The sequence below is a fragment of the Panicum virgatum genome, chromosome 1K (assembly GCF_016808335.1).
Source record: "Panicum virgatum strain AP13 chromosome 1K, P.virgatum_v5, whole genome shotgun sequence".
Taxonomy (NCBI): Eukaryota; Viridiplantae; Streptophyta; class Magnoliopsida; order Poales; family Poaceae; genus Panicum; species Panicum virgatum.
In genome coordinates, this window is record NC_053136.1 from 8,333,902 (window position 1) to 8,356,735 (window position 22,834).

The 22,834-nt window shown below is 49.4% G+C and overlaps 3 protein-coding genes across 4 annotated transcripts; all 3 read right to left on the reverse strand.

Annotated features, from left to right (window-relative positions):
- Positions 1-7,127: 7,127 nt before the first annotated feature.
- Positions 7,128-10,691, reverse strand: LOC120649169 (fumarylacetoacetase-like). The gene is made up of 14 exons (XM_039925883.1): positions 10,398-10,691; positions 10,105-10,183; positions 9,851-9,909; positions 9,635-9,759; positions 9,193-9,267; positions 9,003-9,078; positions 8,701-8,800; positions 8,565-8,624; positions 8,309-8,379; positions 8,115-8,177; positions 7,959-8,023; positions 7,730-7,826; positions 7,510-7,635; positions 7,128-7,414 (listed from the first exon to the last, which is right to left on the reverse strand). The coding sequence occupies exons 1-14, from the start codon at positions 10,614-10,616 to the stop codon at positions 7,352-7,354; spliced, it is 1,278 nt and encodes a 425-aa protein (XP_039781817.1). The 5' UTR covers positions 10,617-10,691; the 3' UTR covers positions 7,128-7,351.
- Positions 10,692-11,541: 850 nt separating this feature from the next.
- On the reverse strand, positions 11,542-15,399 carry LOC120649160 (3-oxoacyl-[acyl-carrier-protein] synthase, mitochondrial-like). Its single transcript, XM_039925873.1, has 13 exons — positions 14,992-15,399; positions 14,435-14,539; positions 14,281-14,352; positions 13,949-14,035; positions 13,715-13,866; positions 13,322-13,402; positions 13,194-13,227; positions 12,958-13,024; positions 12,806-12,882; positions 12,616-12,676; positions 12,375-12,457; positions 12,220-12,291; positions 11,542-12,133 (listed from the first exon to the last, which is right to left on the reverse strand). The coding sequence occupies exons 1-13, from the start codon at positions 15,346-15,348 to the stop codon at positions 11,969-11,971; spliced, it is 1,413 nt and encodes a 470-aa protein (XP_039781807.1). The 5' UTR covers positions 15,349-15,399; the 3' UTR covers positions 11,542-11,968.
- A 740-nt stretch (positions 15,400-16,139) lies between these two features.
- On the reverse strand, positions 16,140-21,265 carry LOC120649180 (protein MONOCULM 1-like). Of its 2 annotated transcripts, none has more exons than XM_039925902.1 (2): positions 19,378-21,265; positions 16,140-16,579 (listed from the first exon to the last, which is right to left on the reverse strand). In XM_039925902.1, the coding sequence occupies exon 1, from the start codon at positions 21,090-21,092 to the stop codon at positions 19,854-19,856; it is 1,239 nt and encodes a 412-aa protein (XP_039781836.1). In that variant the 5' UTR covers positions 21,093-21,265; the 3' UTR covers positions 16,140-16,579; positions 19,378-19,853. The 2 variants fall into 2 exon arrangements, with proteins under 2 accessions (XP_039781836.1, XP_039781826.1); XM_039925892.1 differs by having other exon boundaries at positions 19,352-21,265.
- Between the last annotated feature and the right edge of the window lie 1,569 nt (positions 21,266-22,834).

A 22,834-nucleotide genomic window follows, 5' to 3' on the forward strand; every position in this document is an offset into this window, starting at 1 on the left:
AGCACTTCACATTGGCAGCCACAGCCCTGTGATTCCTGCTTCTGGACCTTTTCCTGGTGCATATGCACCCACATCTGCTCCTGGTGCATCATCTTCTGGAGTGGGTCCTTCTTCTAGAGGGGCTCCTTCATCTTGTCGGGCAGCACCTTCTTCTCCTCCTGGACCATCTACTTCACGTGGGCGAAAGGCTTCTAAGGGCAAGAAAGGCAAGTTGGATTTCATTGCTCAGGGAATATTTGCTTGCTTCAACATGTGTCGCAGAACTCCCAGGAGATTCGTGAGCATAGGAGGTACATGGATGAGGAACTCCTCAAGTTTGAGCGGAGGCAAAAGGAAATCATGGCCAAAGTTGAGCTTCCACATTCTCCAGTTCGTGAGCCTAGGGACTTTTCTACCCCTCCGAGGATCTATAACCCATGGGATGACTATGTGCCTCAAGAGAACCCCTTTGATGATGTTGAGCTTGACTATGGAGGTCAAGAGATGTCGGGTCATACCCATGATGAGGAAGAGGAAGAGGAAGACGATGGCGAGGAGACCCAGTCCGACGGTGATGGTGATGGTGATGACGACGACGATGAGTAGCTTCCTTTTTGGCGCTTGATGCCAAAGGGGGAGTGAATTTGGCGCTTCGAGGCCCCTCATTCGCTTTTCATCATGTTATCTATCTTATTTATGTATTGGACACGTAAAAACTTATTTGTGATGGTGTTATGTGTGGTGTACCACGAGAACTATTTCTATTTGTAAGACTTATTTGCTAGTGTGATGTTGAACTTGTTATTTATCTATGGTGTGATGCTTATGGATGATGTAATGTTATTTCTCACTTTATTGTGTGTTTATCTTGTCATATGTCATGGTTATTTCATCACACAAAAGCACATGAATGTATTGTTTTGGGGGGAGCTCACTTAAATATGTGCATTGGCATTTGAGGCCACTTTGAAATATTCATGCACATATTTAGGGGGGAGCTTTCCTATCTCTTGATTACAATTCTTGTATTTTATTTCTCTCTTTATGAGCCCAAATTGGTATTGTCATCAATCACCAAAAAGGGGGAGATTGAAAGTGCATCTAGGCCCCTAAATGATTTTGGTGATTCTTGACAATCACAATTTGGGGATATGATGCGTTGAAAAAAGTGTGTGCAGGAATAAAGTGATAAAATCAAGAAGAAGATGAAAAAAAGGTCTCCAATTCAAAATTATATATGGTGGAATCTATCGGAGCATTAATTCTAATTTTTGGTTTGAATTTGAGTATATGTTCACCGTACTATCAAGGGGGGTGCATTTGAATGAATTTTAGGTTGTCAAAATGCTTAATTTGAGATGACATTGTTGAGAGACACACAAACTCACTCACAAAACACTCTGCACAAAAGTGTCTGCACAAGTCTGGATGATCCGGCCTTGGGCCGGATGATCCGGCCAAACAGTAGATTTCGGCTCTGCGCAAGTCCGGATGATCCGGCCTTGGGCCGGATGATCCGGACCTAGTGAGTTGTGGGCGTCTGGCAGTGCCAGGCCGGATGATCCGGACCTGGGGAATTTCGAGTGTGTTTTAGCATATTCTGTTTCCACCCCGGATGATCCGAGGTTACCCCGGATGATTCGGGCACCACCAGAAAACACACAACGGTCACTTGCGGGGGTGGGAGTATATATACCCCTTCACCCCCCCTCATTTACTTCTCTCTCTCTCCCCGACCAACCACGCCTCCCTAGCATTCAATCCTTCATTCCCCTCCATCCTAGAGCTCAATTCTTGCAAGGAAACACCTTGGGATTGAGAGGAAGTGAGATTTGAGGCGAGATTCGAGAGCACTCCGCAAGCTTGCACTTGTTCATCTCTTTTGGCATTTGAAGAAACCTTTGATTCGTTGATTCGTGTTTGTTACTCTTGGAGCTTTGCTCCTAGACGGTTAGAGCTGCCGGTGAGCTCCCATTCCTTTGTGGTTGAGCCCCGGAAGTTTGTATTATCCCGTCCTTCGTGGACATTTGATATTTGAGCAACTCAATCCTCCTACGTGGTTGATTGAGTGAGGGCAAGGGTTATAGGGCAACCCTGCTCTTTGTGAGCACCTCAACGGAGACGTAGCTCCTTCGTGGAGTGAACTTCAGGATAAATCTTATGTCTCCTTTATTTATTGTTGCATTTATTGTTCTTGAGCTATTCTTGTCCCGATCTACTTGTTCGTTGCATTCCTCTTGTTCTAAATTGGTTCACAGGCTTGGTTACTTTATTTGTCAACTTTGTATTCAAAGGGATTCGTCAAAAGCAAAGTAAATTTCAAATCTCGTGCAAGATTCTTTCACCCTGTCGGATCATTCGACCCTACTTAGGATCATCCGGGCCTGACCAGGACCGGATCATCCGGACCTGACGATTCTCTGCCAAGTTTTTCAAGAAATTTTTAAACAGGACTATTCACCCCCCTCTAGGCCTAGTGTCGATCCTTTCACGGCCTGGTGAAAGTGAGGTACTGCAAGGCACCAACAAGACTCCGGTAGGTAGTAGAATCAGCCACGGGATCACGCAGAGCAGCAGACAGCTTCGCCTGAGTGTCGACAGGAGTGGAGCATGGCTTGCAATCAGTCATCCCAGTCCGCTCCAGAATATCAAGTGCATACTACCGCTGGTGAAGGAGAAGGCCAGAAGGGCAAGGCTCAACAGTAACACCCAAGAAATGATGGAGCTGACCAAGATCCTTCATAGCAAACTCCTGCTGCAGAGAGGAGATGATGCGCTAAAGCAACTGCTGACTGGAGGTTGTGAGCACAATGTCATCAACATAGAGCAGTAGATAAGCAGTCTCATCCCCACGGCAGTAGATGAACAGAGAAGTGTCAGACTTGGCCTCGGTGAACCCCAATGTCAGCAATAACGTGACAAACTGAGAATACCAAGCCCGAGGAGCCTGCTTCAGACCATAGAGAGACTTGATGAGCTGGCAGACCATGTCCGGACGACTAGGGTCCACAAAACCCGCTGGCTGACTACAGTAGACTGTCTCTGACAAAGTGCCATGGAGAAACACATTCTTCACATCCAGCTGGTGCACAGGCCAGGAGCGAGAGAGAGCGAGCACGAGGACTATGCGCACTGTACCAGGCTTCACCACTGGACTGAAGGTCTAATCATAGTCCACACTAGGCCGCTGGGTGAAACCCCGGAGAACCCAGCGAGCCTTGTAGCAATCCAGTGTACCATCAGCCCGACACTTATGCGTCCAGATCCACTTGCCAGTGACCACATTGCAACCAGACGGACGCGGCACGAGGTCCCACGTCTGGTTGGCAAGAAGAGCTGCGTACTCCTCTTCCATCGAGCAACGCTAGTGAGGATCCGCCTGGGCGTCGCAGACAGAGGAGGGTACCGGAGAGATCCGCGGCTCTCCCTCAATGGCGGAGAGAGTCGCGGGCCGAGAAGCCATCCGCCGAGTCACCATGGGATGAATATGACCAGGGTCACGATGGATGACGGGCGGGTGGTACACCGCCGGCTCGACACGAGAGTGAGTCAGCAGGGGCGGCGGCGGCGGCGGCTCTGGTGTAGGCGGCGGCGGCGGCTCTGGTGTAGGCGGCGGCGGCAGCGGCTCTAGTGTAGGCGGCGGCGGCGGCTTTGGTGTAGGCGACGCTGGAGCCTCCGGAGCCGGAGTTGGTGCCGGTGCCGAACGACGCCGGTACACCTGCACTAGCTGAGTGTAGCGCGCTGGCGCGGGAGGAGGTATCGGGGCTGTGCGTGGCGCAGCAGGAGACACCGGGGCCGCGCATGGCGCGACAGAAGGCACCTGGGCCGCGCTAGGCACAATAGGGATCACTGGAGGTGGTGCCGGTTTACCAGGAGAACCTGCAGGAAAAGGACAGACAGACAAGGGTGGCTGAACGACCGGGTCAGGCGAAAATAGGGACTCCAACTCGGGGTCAGGGGAAAGTGTAGAGGAGGTGGAGTAGGGGAAATTAGACTTGTCAAACACAACGTGTCGGGAGATAAGGACCCGGCGAGAGGTGAGGTCAAAGCAGCGGTACCCCTTGTGGTCAAGGGAGTAACCAAGAAACACACAACGAGTCGAGCGGGGCGCCAGCTTGTGAGGAGCAGTGGCGGAGTTGTTAGGATAACATGCACACCCGAAGACATGAAGGTGGTCGTAGCGAGGAGGGGTACCGAAAAGAGCGTGGTGTCGAGTGGCAGCAGGGGAAGCCGTGGACGAAAGGCGGTTGAGCAAGTAGGTGGTGGTGTGGAGACTCTCAGCCCAGAAGCGGAGAGGCAGAGAGGTCTGGATCAGAAGGGTGCACATGACGTCATTCGTCGTGCGAATCATCCGATCAGTCTTGCCGTTCTAGGAAGAGGTATACAGACAAGACATACGCAGCTGAACACCCCGAGAGAGGAAGAAAGAAAGGGAGGCATTGTTGTCGAACTCACGCCCGTTGTCGCACTGGACGGCCTTAAAGGTGAGGCCGAACTGAGTGGACACCCAGGCAAAGAAGTGGAGGAGGGTGGGAAAAGTCTCAGACTTGGCGCGCAAAGGAAAAGACCAAGAGTAATGAGAGAAATCATCAACTACCACCAGATAGTACTTATAACTAGAAATGCTAGGTACTGGAGATGTCCACAGGTCACAGTGAACAAGATCAAAGGCATGCGTCGCATGCGAAGAAGAAGAAGAAAAAGGAAGTCTAACATGACGACCTAGCTGGCACGCATGACAGAGGTGCTCAGCAGGAGCCCTAGTACAAGGAACATCGGTACTACGACTAAGCTGAGCCAAAACGTCACGGCCGGGGTGACCAAGCCGGCGGTGCCAGGTGGTGGAAGACGGCGTCACGGCAAAGGCAGCAGACGAAGAAGAAGCCGAATGCGGAGCAGCGGAAGTAGGAAGACGAAGGGTGTAAAGGGGCCCCGAGCTATCACATCGGAGGAGCGGACGCCGGGAAGCCGAATCCTTCACAGTAAGACCAGAGGAGTCAAATTCGATAGAACAAAAAATTGTCAGCAGTAAACTAGCGAATGGAAAGGAGATTATGAACCATCTGAGGAGCAACAAGAACATTGGGAAGACGAAAAGAACCAGGAGCAGAACCCACGGCGGTGACAGGAAGACAAGACCCATCACCAACCATGATGGAAGAAGGACAAGAAGGGTGTGGGTTCGGACAGAAGAAAGTATACCAGCATCTGGGGTGGCTGTGTCAGTCCCATGGTGCTGAAGGACTGTGCCAGCGCGGCCTGGTCTCACCCCCCAGGCCAGGTCGGTGGCTGGCTGGGCTGATCAGGTGGTGTCCAGGATGGCGCGAACAGGGGAGCAGCACCGGTGAACATGGCCGCCGGCTGGAGCTGAGGACGAGGCCCCCCTGACCCTGAAACGGCTGCATAGAGATGCGCCCTGGCCATGGGTTGTTGAAGGATGGCCAGGGCGTACCTCCAAGGGCAGGGGCAGAAGTAGGAGCCGGAGTGCCCCGACGACCCCCACCAGCACCTCCAGGAGCAGTGCCGCCAGCACCACCCCCATCACGCCCCCCCCCCCCCCCCCGCCGACGACGCCCGCGCCCCCACCCCCACCCCCGTTCTGACCGGTGGGAGGAGCACCAAGGAGGGAGGTGGCAGGCGAGGTGGAGGAAGCCGGTGGAGCAGCCACGAATGCGGTGGAGGTGGACGAGGACGAGCCGGTCACGGGACCCCTAGTGATCTCCTCGAGGATGAGGTCGTCCCGAACCTGCAGGAAGGAGGGGAAGGGCCTCTGGCGGGTGATCTATGTCCGCAAGTGGTCATAGCTCCTGTTGAGACCCCGCAGGACATTGAGCACCAATACCCGGTCGGGCACCGGGCACCTGAGGTCATGGAGAGCATCGGCCATGCTCTCCATCCTCCTGCAGAACTCTCCAACAGAGAGGTCCCCCTGCTCGAAGGTGCAGAAGGAGGCGTCGAGCTGGAGAGCACGGGCCTCGGCGTTGCCGAGGAACTGCCCCTCCAGCGCCAGCCAGGCCTGGCGCGCGGTGCCGCTGTGAGTCCTAACGATATCCTACAGATCTAGGGAGATGGTCCCAAAGATCCAGGACATGGCGACGCTGTCAAGGCGTAGCCACACCACGTCCTGCGCCTCGACTGGCATGTCGAGGAGGACGTGGTCATCGAGGGTGTAGCGACGGAGGGCGAGGAGGACCTGGTCCCGCCAGTGCCCGTAGGAGGAGGACCAGGGGCGAAGCTAGAAATTTTCGGTACCGGGGTCGACGTGTAGTAATCTTGATTTTCTATGGGGTCATTTGGTATAAACAACAGTGATTTAAAGGGGATTTGCTGGTGGTCGTCGGGGTCGGCGGACCCCGACGGCTGGCTGCAGCTCCGCCCCTGAGGAGGACGTAGGGTCGAGGAGGACGGAGACCAGCGCCTTGATGTTCTGGACGCCGGCGGCCTGGAGGTGGAGCTGGGCGACCATGGGATCGGTCGGGTCGAGCCGGGGTCCAGATCCAGAGGGCGGAGCCTAGTGGGAAGAAGAAGCACTTTGCTCGGTGGAGGGGACGACGGGCTGCTGGCCGAAGGAGACAAGGAAGTAGTGCTCCGCCTCGGTGACCCGACGAGTGAGAGCATCAGCCGCGGAGCGCTCGCGCTCCCAAGCGAGGGCAGCCGCGCGGACCTGCTCCTGAGCCGCCACAGCCTCGGACTTGGCGGCGAGGAGGGCCACGGCGAGGGCGGCGTCGGCCGTAGCAGCTCCGGGACGATCTGCTTCCCGCGGAGGACTGCGGCGGCCAACGGCGCGTCCGCGGGGGACATACCGAGCCCGGACCAGGAAGGAGGGGGGCAACAGCGCGTCCCCACATCTATTCATCGCATATGTGAGAAATTGACGCCACATCGCACACACATCCGGCAAGCTCCGACGGCCGGACTTCGGCGGAGGGGGGGTGGAGGAAGGCGGAGGCGGAGGAGGCGGACGCGGCTCCAGCAGCAGAGGAGGCGGAGGCGGCGGGGGAGACGGAGGAAGGCGAGGCGGCGGCGGAGGCCGGGAAGACGAGCGACGGCGGGAGCGAGCGTGTTCTGCGATGCGTCGCCCCCCACTCGCTCGCGCGAGGAATAGAACCGCCTGTCGCACAGGGCATTACATGTTTAAAACAACTCCCAGAGGGGAAAAAAATTGTATAAAAAGATGACTTAGCATCAGTTTTATTGCACTAGAGAGAGGGACCAGTTTCCTTTTCCGCATTCAAGAAAAACAATACCTAATATCCAGTTACCATAACTAGTAGGCTTTAAACAGACTAAGGATCGGAGCTTGGTAGATTTCAGCGCATGAACTCCTTTGGGATCATCGAGACTCCATGAACTGAAGTGAAGATATGTTGGCTCAAGGAAGCGCAGGCAGAACCTTCCCTATGCAGGTTCCAAATCCAATGTTGTAGCCTTCACCCTGTAAAACCAGTAGACGGAATCAAAATACTGTGGCATCTTCATACAGATCTAAATACTAAATTAGATTGATCAGGAAAGATGAGTTCACAGTACCTTGCAACAGCCGGTCAAGATGACTTCATCCCCATCTTCTAGAAACTTGCGGGTCGAATTTCCAACTGGTATCTCCTTCTGCCCGTTCCATGTTAGCTCCAGAAGACACCCCAGAGACTCGGGTTCCTGAAATGAGACACAATAGAAGATGAGGATTCATACAGATCGGTGTCTCCTAATTGGCATGTATATGATAATAGTTGGAATGTTTCTTCCATACAGGTCCACTGAGTGTGCCTGTTGCAAATATATCCCCTGGTCTCATGTTGCATCCATTGATAGTGTGGTGTGCTAGCTGCTGCGTCACTGTCCAATACCTATGGGAAATCACAAGAATGTACCAAGGTCATACACTAAGAGAAGAGAAATAGATGCAAAACATGGAGGAAATGTCACATCCAACTAAAGACATGGGCATTTCTGGAGACAAAAAGAACCAGGGTACTTACAAATGTTTGAAATTAGTCTTTGCGACAATTGAGGCATCACTTTGATCTTTGGGCTTAATCCAAACCTTTCAGAGAAAAGAAAGCACCCCCAATTAATTTGATTTCAACAAAATTAATAAGAGCAAAAAATGAAGCTTCAATGCAGCAACTCCATACTTCAAGAGGAATATCATAGTTCACGTGATTCTTTTCAGCCAAGTAAGGCAAAGGCTCAGGTTCCTGCAATGCAAAGAAAATTAGTTCTCCCTGGATTGAAGTACTACAGAATGCTGATTAGAAATATAACTGATTTGATTGGTGCTAGCTTAGCCTTATTCTTAGGGTTAATCTTAAATGCACTATTTCCTCACCTGCTTAGGCGCCTCACAGGTGAAAGGCTTTAAAGCATCCAGAGTGACAATCCATGGCGATATTATGGTACCTAGAGAAATTGTAACGTAAGAGCACATTGAAGTTTCAGACCGGACCCAAAAGTAAAAAGGTAGAAGTACATATCTTAAGCGAGATATGTGCAGGACCCCCAGTTTTTTTTATTTTATTTTGCAAGGCATGGCTTAATTTTTTCCCCAAAAAATTCCTAAATTTTGAGGGTTTCAGATGCCTTACTGAAGCTTTTTCCAAGGAAAGGTCCAAGAGGTATAGTCTCCCAAGCCTGGATATCTCTGGCTGGTATATTACATGCAATTCAGTATAATCACATCATGCAAGCTATAACAAATGAAAACAGAGAAGAATGAAATACCACTCCAATCATTCATCAAAGCTAGGCCAAAAATATGGTCTTCAGCATTATTAATATCGATAGGTTTTCCCAATTCATTCCCTGGGCCGACAATGGCAGCCTGAAAGCAACAAGTATTGTGATATAATATAGTGAATCAAGGAAAATTATCACTGATTAAAGCACAGTTTATCTACACACAGTGTCCTCTGATAATTCTATACCAAAAATAATTAAAACTCTGAAAGTGACTTGACAGCTTAGGAAGATACATTGATTACAGCCACAATAACAAGTAAATATAAGATTCATAAGAAGCTAACCATCTCAAGTTCAAAATCAAGCTTCTGAGATGGACCGAAATAAGGACCGGAGTTTCTTGTTGGATGTCCTTGTCCTCTAAAAACAGAGAGAAATAATCAATCAAAAGAGCAAAAGATGGCACACAAAATAGAGATTTCAAACTGGAAACAGCAGACAAAACTCTTTCAGCAAGTATTTTGTGATGCACACCTGGGTCGAATGACATCTGTTCCAGACACAACTACAGATGATGCCCTTCCGTTGTAACCTATGGGAAGATGAAACCTGAGAAAACCGAATGTACATTGAAAGTTAGTTACATGAGGTCATCATCTGTGTAGTACTGAAAGCAGAAGTGTGCAACCAACAACATGCATCAAAACATCAAGAATTCTAATTATTTGGTATCCATGAAGATTGAGCACAGTAACAACTAACAAGCAGTGCTGTGGATGTTCAGAATTTAGTCTTATCAGTCAGATTAATATGATCTTGGCGAGAATCATCCACGACAAGATGTGTTGCTCCCACTTTACAGATAAGTTAATTGCTTCCATTATACAACTTAAAAGAAATACCCAAGCTCATCTGATTAATACTTTTTTCAAATCTCAATTCTCAATGAAGCCCATTGTCTAAGAAAATACATTACCAATTTGGATTGACCGGAGTCTGCGGCCCACGGAAGATAAACCCGCAATTCCTGGCATGGTGCACGGAACAAAAGAAGTCCGTGTAGCCTCCAACAGTGATTGGCAGAACCATCTCAATGTCACTCTGCATTATCGAAACAGAGCATTAGCGATCTGATCAATGATCCTGTTGCTACCTGCAGAAAGAAACAACAAGACAGGCTCATGAAACTCACCATTGGAACAAGACACTTGCTCCTGAGCGCCTCATTGTCACGCAAGACTGGCTCATCAGCTGCAAAGCAACACCACAAGAAAAGTGAGAACAAGTTTCATCCTGAATTGGTATTTTGCTTGCAACAGACAAGCACTTTTTTTAATTAAAAAAATCATGACAAGATCCTACGTGCTATCACAAAACTGTCAGTTTTATTTTATAAAAAATTGCAGACCAATTGTGTCGGAAAGAAGCAAGAATAAGAAAAGAAACCTGATAAGATTTTCTGGAGCGTGGCGCGCGCCTCCTTCCACGCCGGCCGGCCCATCCCCAAGAACATGTTGAGCGTCTCCTGCGCAAAGCATCAAGGGCACCGCCAATTATTTTCTACTCCACGCACCACCAGAGCCAGTCACCGCGTCCGTCTCAATCGCCTAAATCCTCTCGATCCCCAGTTCACCCACCAACCGACCCCCGCCCCCGCTTTCGCGGAGCTAAACCGAGCTGATCAGCCCAATCCACCACTGGAGCAACCGAATCGAGGGCTCCGGAGCGTAGGAGCGCACCTGGTGGAAGCACGGGGAGCCGGCGAGCGCGGGCCCGTCGAAGAGCCCGGCGTCGGCGACGGCGGCGAGGTCGAGCGCCAGGTCCCCGATTGCCACCGCGGGGCGCGGCGGCGCCCGCGACCCCCGCCGGCGGAAGACCCCGAAGGGCAGGTTCTGGATGGGGAAGTGCGAGCCCGCCGGCACCTCCACGAACGACCGCAGCTGCCCCGCCCCCGCCATTGCTCCGCTCCGCTCGCGTCTGGCTGCTGTCGCTGGTGTGCGCTCGTGGAGCTGACACCTCGCTCTCGTTGGGAGTTGAGACCGTGGCCGGCCGTATAAATACACGGGCTGGTTGGATCACTGGGCGAGCCGTAGCGGTTTGGGTTGGAATGAGCCTCACAGATAAATTCCACCCAAACTCTAAAATCCACTGGCGTCGAGATGAATGAACCCAAAAAACACACAAAAGATTTGATCTAGGATCAAGTTTTGGAGTCTGAGTTTTTCACGTTTTATTTTTTTTATAAAAAAAAGAGTTTGTAACATCTCCAAGTAGAAACATTTTGATTTTTTGACTGATGAGTAATAAAGTCATCATCCACCATTCCACCTAGTCTAAAGCTTCTAATTCCAAGAGCAAAGTCTTTCAGCTCGGGGTTCTAGAAAGGAAACAGTCGTGCCCATCCTGTACTCCGAATCTCCGGTGTTTGAAGCGAGCAGAGTTCTCGTGCTGTGCTGGTGCGAAGGAACTCTCCTTGCGTGGAGAGCACTGACACCTGCCGTTGGAGCTTCGCGCCATGTCCGGGGTCTCTGTTTGGTGGTAGCTAGCACGTGAGGTCGACAACCAACCCCGCCTCCCACGCGGGCCATGCCTTGTTGCGGAGTTGCCCACCGCACGGCGCGCCGACCGATCGGCACCGCACGGGTGTCCAGCTGGACGCTGACACGTCGGATTCCAGAAGATCCATGGATGGATAAAGCAGGTTTAAATTCTGAATTATTCGTACGAGAACAGTACACGGCATGGTAGTCATCTCTTCGACTTCGACCGTATTTTTCTCTAAAATATCACTAAAATGCAGCAACTTGTAACAGCTCCAAACATGTAATCCTAGGGCCTAGGGGCTGTTCCGTTCTCCAGGAATGACTTCATGGAAGGATTCCAGGCCGGAATTGTTAGCTAATTTATATAAGATTTAACTCCCTGAAAACTGATTTATATAAGTTTTAACTCCCTGGAAGGATTGCATCATTCTGGCCTAACCGAACGAGCCCTAAACGGGATAGTACAGACAAAACCACGCGTGTGGGTGTGGCGATGCAAAATCCAATGGAAGACACGCAACAGCAGCTGCCTCAGGTCTCAACAGTCACCGTCGCTAACCTGAGGAATGTTCGGTAGCACAAAGCGAGCACAAGAGAGAGGGGTGGGTTTGGTGAACGGAATGAACAGAAGGGCCAGCGAGAAAACACCAGCTTCAGCTCAACGCGAATGGTGCCTTCCGGTGTTTCCTCAGAAGAATCTCTGAATATTCCAGTGCAGCTCTTCAGGGGGGGGGGGGGGGGGGGACAGGCGGGAAGTGCCGTTCCGCCTAGGGTGGGGACGAGAACAGCAGTGAGGTGTTGGTTCCACCGAACCCGAAGGAGTTGGAGATGGCCGCTCGTATCGGCGTCTTCCTCACTGCAGATAATGGCGTGAACGCGCCTTCGAACAGTGGGTCCGGCTGCTCCAGGTTGAGCGTAGGCGGGGCGACTCCCTGAGAACAGCAGAATGTTAAATGCAGGAGATCCTTTTTTTTCTCTCCAAAATTGAACTGATGATCGCTAACTGTAGATGGCGTACATGGTGGATCGCTAGCACGGTGAAGATCGCTTCCACCGACCCAGCAGCCCCTAGCAGATGACCGATTGCTCCCTGGAGAAACTCGAGCGGTTGGCATAAAATAGGACATGAAGGGAACAGAGGTAATTTGGTAGCTGCGACAAGTGGAGAGCTACCTTCGTCGAGGATAATGCAAGACCACCGGATGCTGCATGATCACCAAAGACGGTTTTGATGGCATTCGCCTCCACAGCGTCGCCTAATTGTGGTTCAAATCCAAATTAAAGTATCAATTATTTTTATGGTAACTCCATACAGTCACAATCCAAAATATAACCCCCATACAGATCAGACAGAAGTCTTCTGAAGCCAGTGTATCCAACCAAATGTCTTTGGCAGGTGATTGTGAGTACTTACCAAGAGGAGTTGATGTAGCATGCGCATTTACATAATCAATTTCATTTGCATTAAGACCTGACTGGAAAAAGGAACAAAATTATATCAGAAACTATGTTAAAAAATAGTCATATAGCTTCCAATTTCTTGACGCTAAAAGAATATCTAAAATATGCAAAATAAAATGACAAAGGAACATGTGATTTGGCACCTGATCTAAAGCCCGTTTCATGGCTAAGATAGCACCTCTACCATCATGTTGTGGCTGAGTTATGTGGTGTGCATCACCTGGAAGGAAGTGCTTCACAATACACACATACTAATCACAGAGAAAACATTCTACTTTGTGAAATAGGAGGGTACCAGACATTCCATATCCTCGAATTTCAGCATAGATTTTTGCACCCCGTTCCTTTGCATGATCAAGTGCCTGTAGATAAGTAAATGTTGATCTGTTCAGTAAACAAGGTGCACTGGGACAAATTTTCCACACTGTATAGGGAAGTAAGCAAAATTCAATACATAACATGTGAAAAAAAATGCTAAGTCAGTACTGTGCTGTGGGTATTACTGGAAGTAGTGATTGGTTTCAGACTCACCTCCAAAACCATGATGCCACAGCCTTCACCAATCCTATTGATCATTTTAGAACAAAAGATAAGAATGAGCAGAGAAAAGCAAGCCAACTATGGAAACAGAGGCAAAGTCTACTAGTAGCATGACATACACAAATCCATCTCTACCACAATCAAATGGCCTCGAAGCTGAACATGGAGATGAGTTATATTTTGTAGACAATGCCCTTAACCTGCAAAACAAATAAAACATAACAGATAAGGTAATGCTGAGTATACTAATAAGTAAAGGAGGTACATATCAATCATGAAACAGTGGACCAAAAAAAAGCAAATATGCAGGTGACCAAGTCTGCATAGGATATTTATGAGACAAGTTTATTTCTGAACATAAAAGTGGATTCTCTATGGCTTCCTACAATCCTCACACTTAACCGTTGCTCCTAATTACGTTACTGAAGCATTCAAGCCATTTTCCAGTCACCAAAGTATACAGACTACTATTTTCAAAGACAAATAAAACAAAGCACCAAGAACAGACTTGCCTAGAAAATCCAGCTATAGACAAAGCATCGATACTGGACTCTGTTCCACCAGCCACCATCACATCGGCATCTCCAAATTGAATCATCCGTGTAGCATCACCAATAGAGTGAGCACCGGTCGCACAAGCTGTCACAGCAGCATGGTTTGGACCCTAAGTTAGAAGCATAACTATTCCTATTAACATTCATTTGACAATAACCATAGCTATGCCAAATGGTAATAAGGAAGTTCACCTGGAAACCATATCTCATGCTAACGTGGCCTGATGCCATGTTGATCAAAATCTTTGGTATGAAGTATGGGCTGAGGCGACGCAAATGCTGTGATCAAAAGAAAACACAAATTTCACATTTTTGCACCAGAAACAACTGGAATGCTGTCATTTCAAATTACAAGGAATGTGTGTCACTGCAAGTCAACCAAAGCATGGCAACAAGATAAAATGACGTATGGGATTGCATCTGTCTCATTATATGGAATCAAATTACCATAGTCACTACAATGAATAGCTACTAAAATAAAATTTGCAATCAGAAAAGATAAATGCAGGAGTAAGGATACAAACATTTTCAATGATCATTTGCGATGCATCTAAAATGTCTGAGATGCTTCCAATCCCTCCACCGATAGAGACTCCCTGATAGAGCTCCAATCAGATCCCAGCAGCTCATAAATACATATATAAAAGAAAAATGAGCTTCCAAAGAAGGAGCTGATACCGTTCTTTCTTTCTTCTCATCTTCTGAAGGCAACCAATTTGCATCTCGCAAAGCCTCATCAGCTGCACACAGAGCATAGGATATAAATCCTGATATAGATTTATCCTGGCAACAAGAACATTCAATCAATGATTTAAAACACGAAAATGAAAGCATTTAGTATGATTATTACACACTTATAGCCAGAAATAGTGGAAATCTGATTGGATTAGAGAGAAACCACAACATATCACCGGAACATACACATGTTTCCTACTTATACCTACTTCCCAAAGCATGCGCATATCTAATTGAAGGGAGGTGCAACACACGCTAATTTTGTAAGAACTGCATACATGACGAAGGCAACAAGTCCATAGGAAGACTATTATAGTACCACATGATGTAACTGTGACATTTCTCTTATGCAAATTATAAACTAGAGACCATGATACCAGGCATACAATTATCAATGCCTACATGTCGTTACCTTGTAGTACATGGCTGTAAAATGGTGTTATGTTGTATGTGATTTAGCACATGGTCAAAGCGAGAAACGATAGAAGTAAGCATCAGACCTTGGTCCACGCCTCCTCGTCGAACTCGTCCTCGCCCTTCCCGCGCGGCACGGCGGCGACGACCCTGGACGGGAGCTGCTCGAGCGTTCTCCCCGCCGTCTCCGCCGGGAGGCGGAGGTCCTCCGCGGCGAGCGCGCGCACCGCGCACCTCCCGACGACGAGGCGGTCCCAGGTGGCGCCCGCGCCGCGGCCCAGCGGCGTGACGGCGCCGAGCCCCGTCACGACCACGCGGCGGCCCGCGGACGGGCGCGGCGGAGGGAGCGCCCCCGCCCCCGCCCCCGAGGAGGGGGAGGAGGAGGAGAGGCCCGGCCGGAGGCGGCGGAGGGGGATGTGGCGGGCGCGGCGGAGGCAGCTCATCAGGCGCCGGCGGGCAGCGGCTCGAGTCCGGACGAGGCGGCGGTGGCAGGCAGCAGCATGGGTGGTCGGCGCCGTCGCGGGTGAGGCCTGCGAAGAAATCGGGTTCTAGTTGGGCGGCAGATGGATGGGCATGGGCTTTCGCCAATGTTACTTTACAAGTGGGCCGAGAGGTGGGTGATGGGCGAAAATGCTTGCGGAGCGGGCCTTTGGGCTTTTGTGCAATGAATGCTGCTTTTTGGCGGGCCTTAGGCAGCATGTCGGGTCGGCTTTGTGATGATGGATGGAGGAGGTTGGGTCATGAGCTGTTGGATCGAGATTGAACGGCTCATACCTCATAGTGTGTTTAGCCAGTTTGTTTCCGATTATAATCGGTGGAAATAAACGATAATCCCATCAAATCGTCTTGCTTATTTTTGCTTCTCTGATAATCCGTTTCAGAGATTTGAACTATGAGAAGCAGGCGTTAATGCGTTAGCATGTGAGACGTAGCAGCTGATGATGAAGCTCTACTCAAGATCGGTGTCAGCAGGGGTTACTTCCTCCGTTCTAGGATCAAATTCTAGCTATGGCGAGCGGGACAGAGAGCTGAGCACGGACGGAGATACACCGAGACACGCCCGCGCAGGGGGGGGGGGGGGGACCGAGGGAGTGTCCGCCGGTTATACAGTTTTAGCAATGCATCTAGTCTAGATACGTGCTATATCTAGATACATAGTAGTATTTTACCAAATCGACTTATAATTTGGAAACGGAGCGAGTAGTATATATATTTCAACTAAAAAACTCATGGTCAAATAATGTATGCATACATGTCTATGTATATATTCATGAACAAATGGCAATACTAATATATAAACTAATAAATTGAAAGAATTGCACCTCCTTATTGATTACCCCATTTGGGGGGCAACAGTTAAATTAGCTAGTACGCTGTTCTAATTTGCACGACGATATTCGAAGATCATGCATGCCGTGTGGCCACCATCATACACCCTGTGTGCATGACATGCATGCCAAATCATTGGGAGAAACGCGCTGCCGATCGAGCATATGCTAGCTCATGCAGCAGCCTACCAGAAGCACAAGAAGCCTCTTCTAGCCTGCTTCTTCCGAGGGTTGGCAAGTTAAATGGGTCATCACATTCCTCTCTGTCCGTTAGCTCCACCAGGACGTACGCCACTGCTGTTCATCGTCAGCTAATGCAGGCATGCCCGCTCTGTTCTGTAGGTTCCTGCAGAATTCGTGCGGCATTGCATCAGAAAGGATCAGTAACTCAAGCAACTTATTTGTCAAGCATGCATAAAATCCAATAAGCTGCATGTACATACATCTCTCTAAAAAAAGATCCAATAAGTTGCCTGCATGTATTTTGGGCGAAAGTTAATTCAGACTTTTGACCACGATCGATGAGCGAAAAACCGTACCGACAATTCAGAAAAGAAAACCTTTTAGAACCGTAGCCATCCAAATTCCAAACCCTAGATGGATATATATGTAAACCCAAGTGTGTGTGTTTATATATAGAGTCGACACTTCTAGCTAGCGGTCTAGCAATCAAACGACTATGCAAGCGACACTGCGACGACAGAGACGCGAGGTGCGGTGAACGCGCGCGCATCAGCATTCAGCAGCAATCAATCCTCCATATATAATAATGCAAGTGCCGGTCGAGCGAGGGCTAGCTCTACACATCTAGGCTTAGCTGGAGTTGATCGATATGTGAGTATATGACGATATTAAAATACATGTAAACATGTTCTAAAATGTTAAAAATACAATCAAGTCCGGTATACAGATCAAGTCCAGTTTTAAACCAGGCAACACTGTTGACTTATTGATTATGTTAGGAGAAAGTGAAGTTAAGCTCCTTATTAAAAAGACCTACTATATCCCAATAGGTATATGAAATTTTTAAAGTAATAAGAGCAATGGATTTCTCTAAACATGCATGCTAAAATGTGAATACCATCAGCCGATGAGCGAAAGCTGTGCAAAACAAAGCAAATAAGTACTCCCTCCATTCCAAAATGTAGGTCGTTTTGGCTTTTCTAGATTCATAGTATTTTCTATGCACTTAGATATAACACATGTCTAGGTTCATAGTAAAATATATGAATCTAAAAAAATCAAAACGACCTACATTTTGGAACGGAGGAAGTAGCAAAGAACTGAGGGGTGAGCATGCGGTGTTTTCTAATACATGATCTCACTTTTTAATTTATGACTCAGGGGCCGGGACTAACTCATAATAGTAATACACAATGAAGAAAATGCACCGACATCGATGCACGCTGCGTAAGGGCAATACAACAAACTAAAACTGAAAAAGGATAATGAAAAAAAATAGGTGATGTCATAGAATTTAGCTAGAATCACCTCCCCATCTTCCTAACATTCTATATTAGATCTAGCAGTATTCAATTTTGTTTATTACGAGCTGCTGATGTCTTTTAAAGTTTAAACAACTAAAGTGGTCCTGCTATCAACTGATCTTATTCCTAGAATTTCCCCACTTTCTATTTAGCACAAAAAACAATGTAGAAAGGTACATGGATATTTCATAAGAGTTTGAAATTTTATTTCAGAACCTAAACAAGTTGTCTGCAATAAGGACTGATTCAGGAGGATGTACATATCTAAAACATCCACAAAATATAACATGGACTAATAAAGATAAACTTCAATGTTGTAATTAAACAAATGTTTTGCCATCTCTTAGATAAAGACCAACTTTGTCTCTTTCGTTTATCATTTCTTTTCTTTCCATGAAAAATAAAAAGAAAGGATGCAATTGTCATATATACAGTTCAAACTAAATAACATTCAAAAACAAAAGAGAGAGACAACATGATTGCCGCCTTTTTGCTCTCCCTTTTCATCCAACCGAATGAAGTGGCCGTGATGCCAGAAGAATGATGCATATGGAGCCGTTAGCAAGATCACATTGTACATATATTTTATCCAAGCATGAAAGCCAAATGGCCAGCCAGCTAGTAGTAATAATCTAGCATCAAGCATATCTAGCTAGTACTATAGTAGTGCTGCATTTCATGGCCCGCTTGGGTTAGGTGCCAATGAACACGGCATGCACGCAAAGATCCCAATGCAAGTCGAGACACATACAGAGAATGCATGGGTCCATCATCCAAAAGAGAATGATCTCCGCTAGCCGAGAGAGGACGAGGAGGCAACTCAACAAGAGAGAGATTCAGGATCGCAGGCCGGCCAGCAAAAGCGGGTGCTTGGTTTTGAGAAGTCCCATGATTTTGTTCCGGGGGGGGGGGGGGGACAGAGAGCAGGAATTAGGGCAGCGCCGGTCGCTGATGCATGAGATCATGCCATTTCTGTAGTGTGTGCTGCTCTCCCAAGGATGGGACAGCTTGCCAGCATATCTGGGACATGAGGCAGGAAACAAGCACCACATCCTCCTCCTCCTCAACACATGAGGGGACAAATGAGTTTTTTTTTCCTCTCTCTTCTTACAAGAACTGAAGAACACAACATATAGTACTACCATGTATATAATGCATATATATGCTAGTAAATGCACTGGCCTTTCGTGGCACACAAGAGTGATCATTACCCTGAGTAAAATAAAAAGACCAGCCAAATGAGCATTAGTTTATGTCTAGTGGAGGGCCAAAGCATGATTAGTTATAATGCAAACAACCGCATCAAACAGCAAGAAAGGGCAAGTGAAATTTTCAGGATAAACTTTTAAAAAGATGGACCCAATCCACTGAGGCATGCATATAAGAACTTCAAGATCCTCTTCATTGTTTGGGATTGAGCAAATCAATTTTATATGCGACTTGACCTAATTTTCGCAGGAGCATGCAAATGAGCATAACCCTTTATCATTACAATATTGTCACCATTATTAGATAGCGTAGCCCATATCAAAAATGATGAGCAAACCATAACAACTCCACCAAATATGAGAGAGAGAGAGAGAGAAGTATGTATAATCGAAAAAAATGAAAAGCAAAAGAATTGGCAGTACCTAGTGGTAGAAGGACGACGGCTTACCAAGTTGAGCAAATGAATTATGCCAAAGATCCTCGCATGGATCTCCCAATGGTGCGTTCCCATGCAACGTGCCCTTTACGCACATCCACCCGCATCTTCTTCCTCCTTCGTCCGTTGCAGTACACCAAAAGTAGTAGTAGCCTTCCAAGATTGAGCAGCCGCCATTGCCCAAGCTTGAGAGAGGAAAGCAAAGCACCTAGCTTTAGCTAGGACGACCATGCATTTCCCCCCCTAGCCAGATCCTTTTGCATGGACGCTTGCTTCCGCGGTCTTCTTACCTCAAAACCCACTCACTAAAGCCATCTCTTCATTTCTTCAACCACGAGATCACCAGCTCGCTCAAGTATCATTGATGGTGGCAATGCGGTGGTGCAGGTGGCCTGCTTAGCTAGCGATCGAGCGAGAAGCCATGGATGGAGCAGGTGCACCCTGCCGAGGTCGAACATCACTGGCCTCTAGACGATCGATCGATCGATCTACTGCCAAGACGAAACCGACATGAGCGGCCGCGTCTGCCAGCCGAGGAAGCACGCACCGCGGGCCTCCTCGGCAACGTACCCCTCCGACGGGTAGTACAGCCGCAGCAGCAGCCGCGCCTGCGACACCGCGAACGCGCTCAGCGGCCGCGGCGAGAGGCCGGCGGCGCGAGCGGCGGCGGCCCAGGACTCGAACCCTCGGGCTCGCCGGCCCGCGTGTCCTCCAGGCGCCACCACCGCATCGATCTCCTGGCCGAGGACCTCCTGCTCGACTGCGAGGCGGTCAGCACTGCCCGGCGGCGCCGTCGCCTCCAGGGCATCGAACACCGCCGAGTAGTAGTCCATCGCCGTGGCCACCCGCCGGTGTAGGTCCTCCGGGCAGTCGCCGCCGCCGATGCTCGCTTCCCTCTCGGCGAGGGTCACCACGGAGGGGTTCATGGACTTGACCCAGTTCAGGAACGCCGCGACCTCGCCGTCGCTGACGAGCTTGTGCAAGAAGAGAACGCAGTTGACGGCCAGCGTCTCGTCCGGGTGCAGCTCCAGCTCCGTGGCTGGGTCGGCGACGGCGAGCTGCGTGGTGCGGGGGAGGAGGAGAGGGTGGAAGCGGAATGGGAGGTTGAGGGAGGCGGCGAAGGCGCGGAGACGGTCGCCGGTGCGGAGGAGCACGTCGCGGTCGGGCCCGGCGCCGGTGATCCGGACCTCGGGAGGGCCGAGATCGGGGTCCGCGCGGTCGGCGATGGCCTGCAGGAGCGGCGGCCACTGCACGCCGTGCGCGGCGTCGAGGTCGACGATGTGCAAGCGCCGCGCGCCGCCGCCGGCGGCGGCGGTATCCAGTATCGCCTGGTTCGCCGTCAGGTGCGCGAACCGCAGGAACGGCGCGATCTGGTTGTACGCCAGGTACGCCGTCGCCGACGGCGCCCCGGGGGCCGAAGAAGAAGAGGAAGCCGCTCCAGCTGCGCCCGCGGGCGCGGCGGCGGCGACGTCGTCCCCGCCGTCCACGCGGCGGGCGAGCGCGCGGCCAAAGTGGTGCGCGAGGCGGTCGGCCGCGTCGCCCCGCGGGTCGGCGGTGGACAGGACCTCGGCCGCCGCGCGCCGGGCGCCGTCGACGTCGCCCCGGTGGAGGAGGCCGGCGCACGCGAGCACGAGCCCTCTCGGCGAGGAGGGTCCGGCGGCGGCGTCCTGCTCCTGATGCTGCGCGAGCGCCGCGGCGTCGCCGTCGTGGCGGGGTGCGCCGAGCATGGCGGCGGCGTCAGGGCGCGGTGGGCGCAGGAGCGCATGGCTCGGGCTGGTTAATAGCTCCGGCGGCAGGGTAGCATGTGCACGGGCATGGGCAGCAGCTTCCGTGACAGGACATGCTCAGCTGCCAGTAACATGAGATTCAGACACACACTCACACAGGTGCTTCCGTGCTTGTGGAGAGAGAGAGAGAGAGAGAGAGAGAGAGAGAGAGAGAGAGAGGAGCTAGTTGCGGACTTGGTTACTTGAGGTGCCTTTTCTCTCTAGAAGAGATGATGAGAGGAAAGGTAGCATGGCAAGCTGCATTTGTATCCTTTTACCCAGTGGACTTTGCGTGAGAATGGTCAAGCTGCTTCTTTTCTTTTCTTTCTTTCTTTTGTAGAGAGAGAAAGAGAGAGATTAGCAGAGAATCTAAACTCTAAGTAGTACTCTACAAAGTAGTGTTAGAGTTAACTTCAAAAAAAAAAGTAGTGTTAGAGTGGGCCAACCAAAATGAGGTGTAGTATGCATCATCATGCATGCAAGCATGGTAGATGGGTAGACCGTAGGTGTAGGTGTGGGACTAGCTACGGTCTACTGCGTTCGTATACTCGGTCGCTGCCGGCCGGGCAATCGACGGGCAAGCTATAGCTGCAGCTCTTAGCCCCGATTGGGAACCAGGGCGCATGAGTTTTGCAGGAATTTCGAGGAACACGATATATTCTCTTCATGATGTGTTTTTTGAAAAATACTCACCTTGTATCTTTGTAAACATTGTCCTCATTCAGCGCAGGTATTTCGACGTGACAAACAGAAATCATGGGCTTTTGGAGCTGTAGGGGTGTGTTGTGATGTTATTTTAATCAAAGATACAGTACCGTGGTCTTAATAATTTGTTTTTTTTGTTTTTAAATTATGTTTTGGCAACATGCCAAATTTGATTTTCCGAAACGAATGAAAGGAATAAGGGGAGATTCTTTTATTCTGTGTAGATTCCTTTTGTTGTTTAGTCTTCTCTTGTGATTCTTTTTTTTTTGTGTGTACAAATACACACGAGATATAAAAGTCCATAGGAGCAGAGTAACCCCAAATTTCTGCATGGTTATTAAAAAGGGATTAAATCATTTGACATGTCGTCCTTCCCCTGTTCGTAAATAATTTATGTATGATGATGATATGAACATTGACATATATAGTCCCCACTACATACTACATTTGATGTTTGATCACAGCTTTTAACATGAACATGATATTTGCTATATACTTTTTTATAGAAAGTCCAATGATACGGTTGATCCAAATTAACCTTTCACTCGAAGTTAAAGGTAGACAAGCTTGACGTTAACATTATACGATGTCACACATTTACATACTATTGCAGATGTAACGTGCATTACAAGATCCAAAATTCTTAATTTTGACCATTAGTTAACTTAAGACATTGTAGACTAGCATACAAATTTAGTAGCAGTGACTCATCAGCTCAGCAATGTATACGATATTAACATTCAAATCAATGGTCTCAGAGATCACATCTAGCCAAACCGTAGCCTACCTCTAGCCAAAAGATGGACTACACATCTGTGATCATCTCTGTGACGTCCCGGTCCTCCGGCCGGGCCTGTGTGTGCACACTACGCACACACGCAAAGGCAAAGCTCTGGGGCGACAGGGACGAGACAGGGCCGACTTGGCAATCATCCCTCCTGTCCCGTTCTGCATCTGCATGGCATGGCTGGATCTCCTCCCTCCTCCACAGATGCCGA

What these genes read in the sequence shown, in the direction of transcription:
- LOC120649169 (XM_039925883.1), bottom strand. Translation starts at nt 10,616, where the DNA reads ATGGCGGGGGCGGGGCAGCTGCGGTCGTTCGTGGAGGTGCCGGCGGGC. An exon ending in GCAAGTGTCTTGTTCCAATG is followed by an intron (nt 9,760 to 9,850) that starts GTGAGTTTCATG and finishes TCGATAATGCAG; the next exon opens with AGTGACATTGAGATGGTTCT. An exon ending in CCTGTGAGGCGCCTAAGCAG is followed by an intron (nt 8,178 to 8,308) that starts GTGAGGAAATAG and finishes TTTGCATTGCAG; the next exon opens with GAACCTGAGCCTTTGCCTTA.
- LOC120649180 (XM_039925902.1), bottom strand. Translation starts at nt 21,092, where the DNA reads ATGCTCGGCGCACCCCGCCACGACGGCGACGCCGCGGCGCTCGCGCAG.
- LOC120649160 (XM_039925873.1), bottom strand. Translation starts at nt 15,348, where the DNA reads ATGAGCTGCCTCCGCCGCGCCCGCCACATCCCCCTCCGCCGCCTCCGG. An exon ending in ACGAGGAGGCGTGGACCAAG is followed by an intron (nt 14,540 to 14,991) that starts GTCTGATGCTTA and finishes TCTTGTTGCCAG; the next exon opens with GATAAATCTATATCAGGATT. An exon ending in ATGAGAAGAAAGAAAGAACG is followed by an intron (nt 14,353 to 14,434) that starts GTATCAGCTCCT and finishes GAGCTCTATCAG; the next exon opens with GGAGTCTCTATCGGTGGAGG.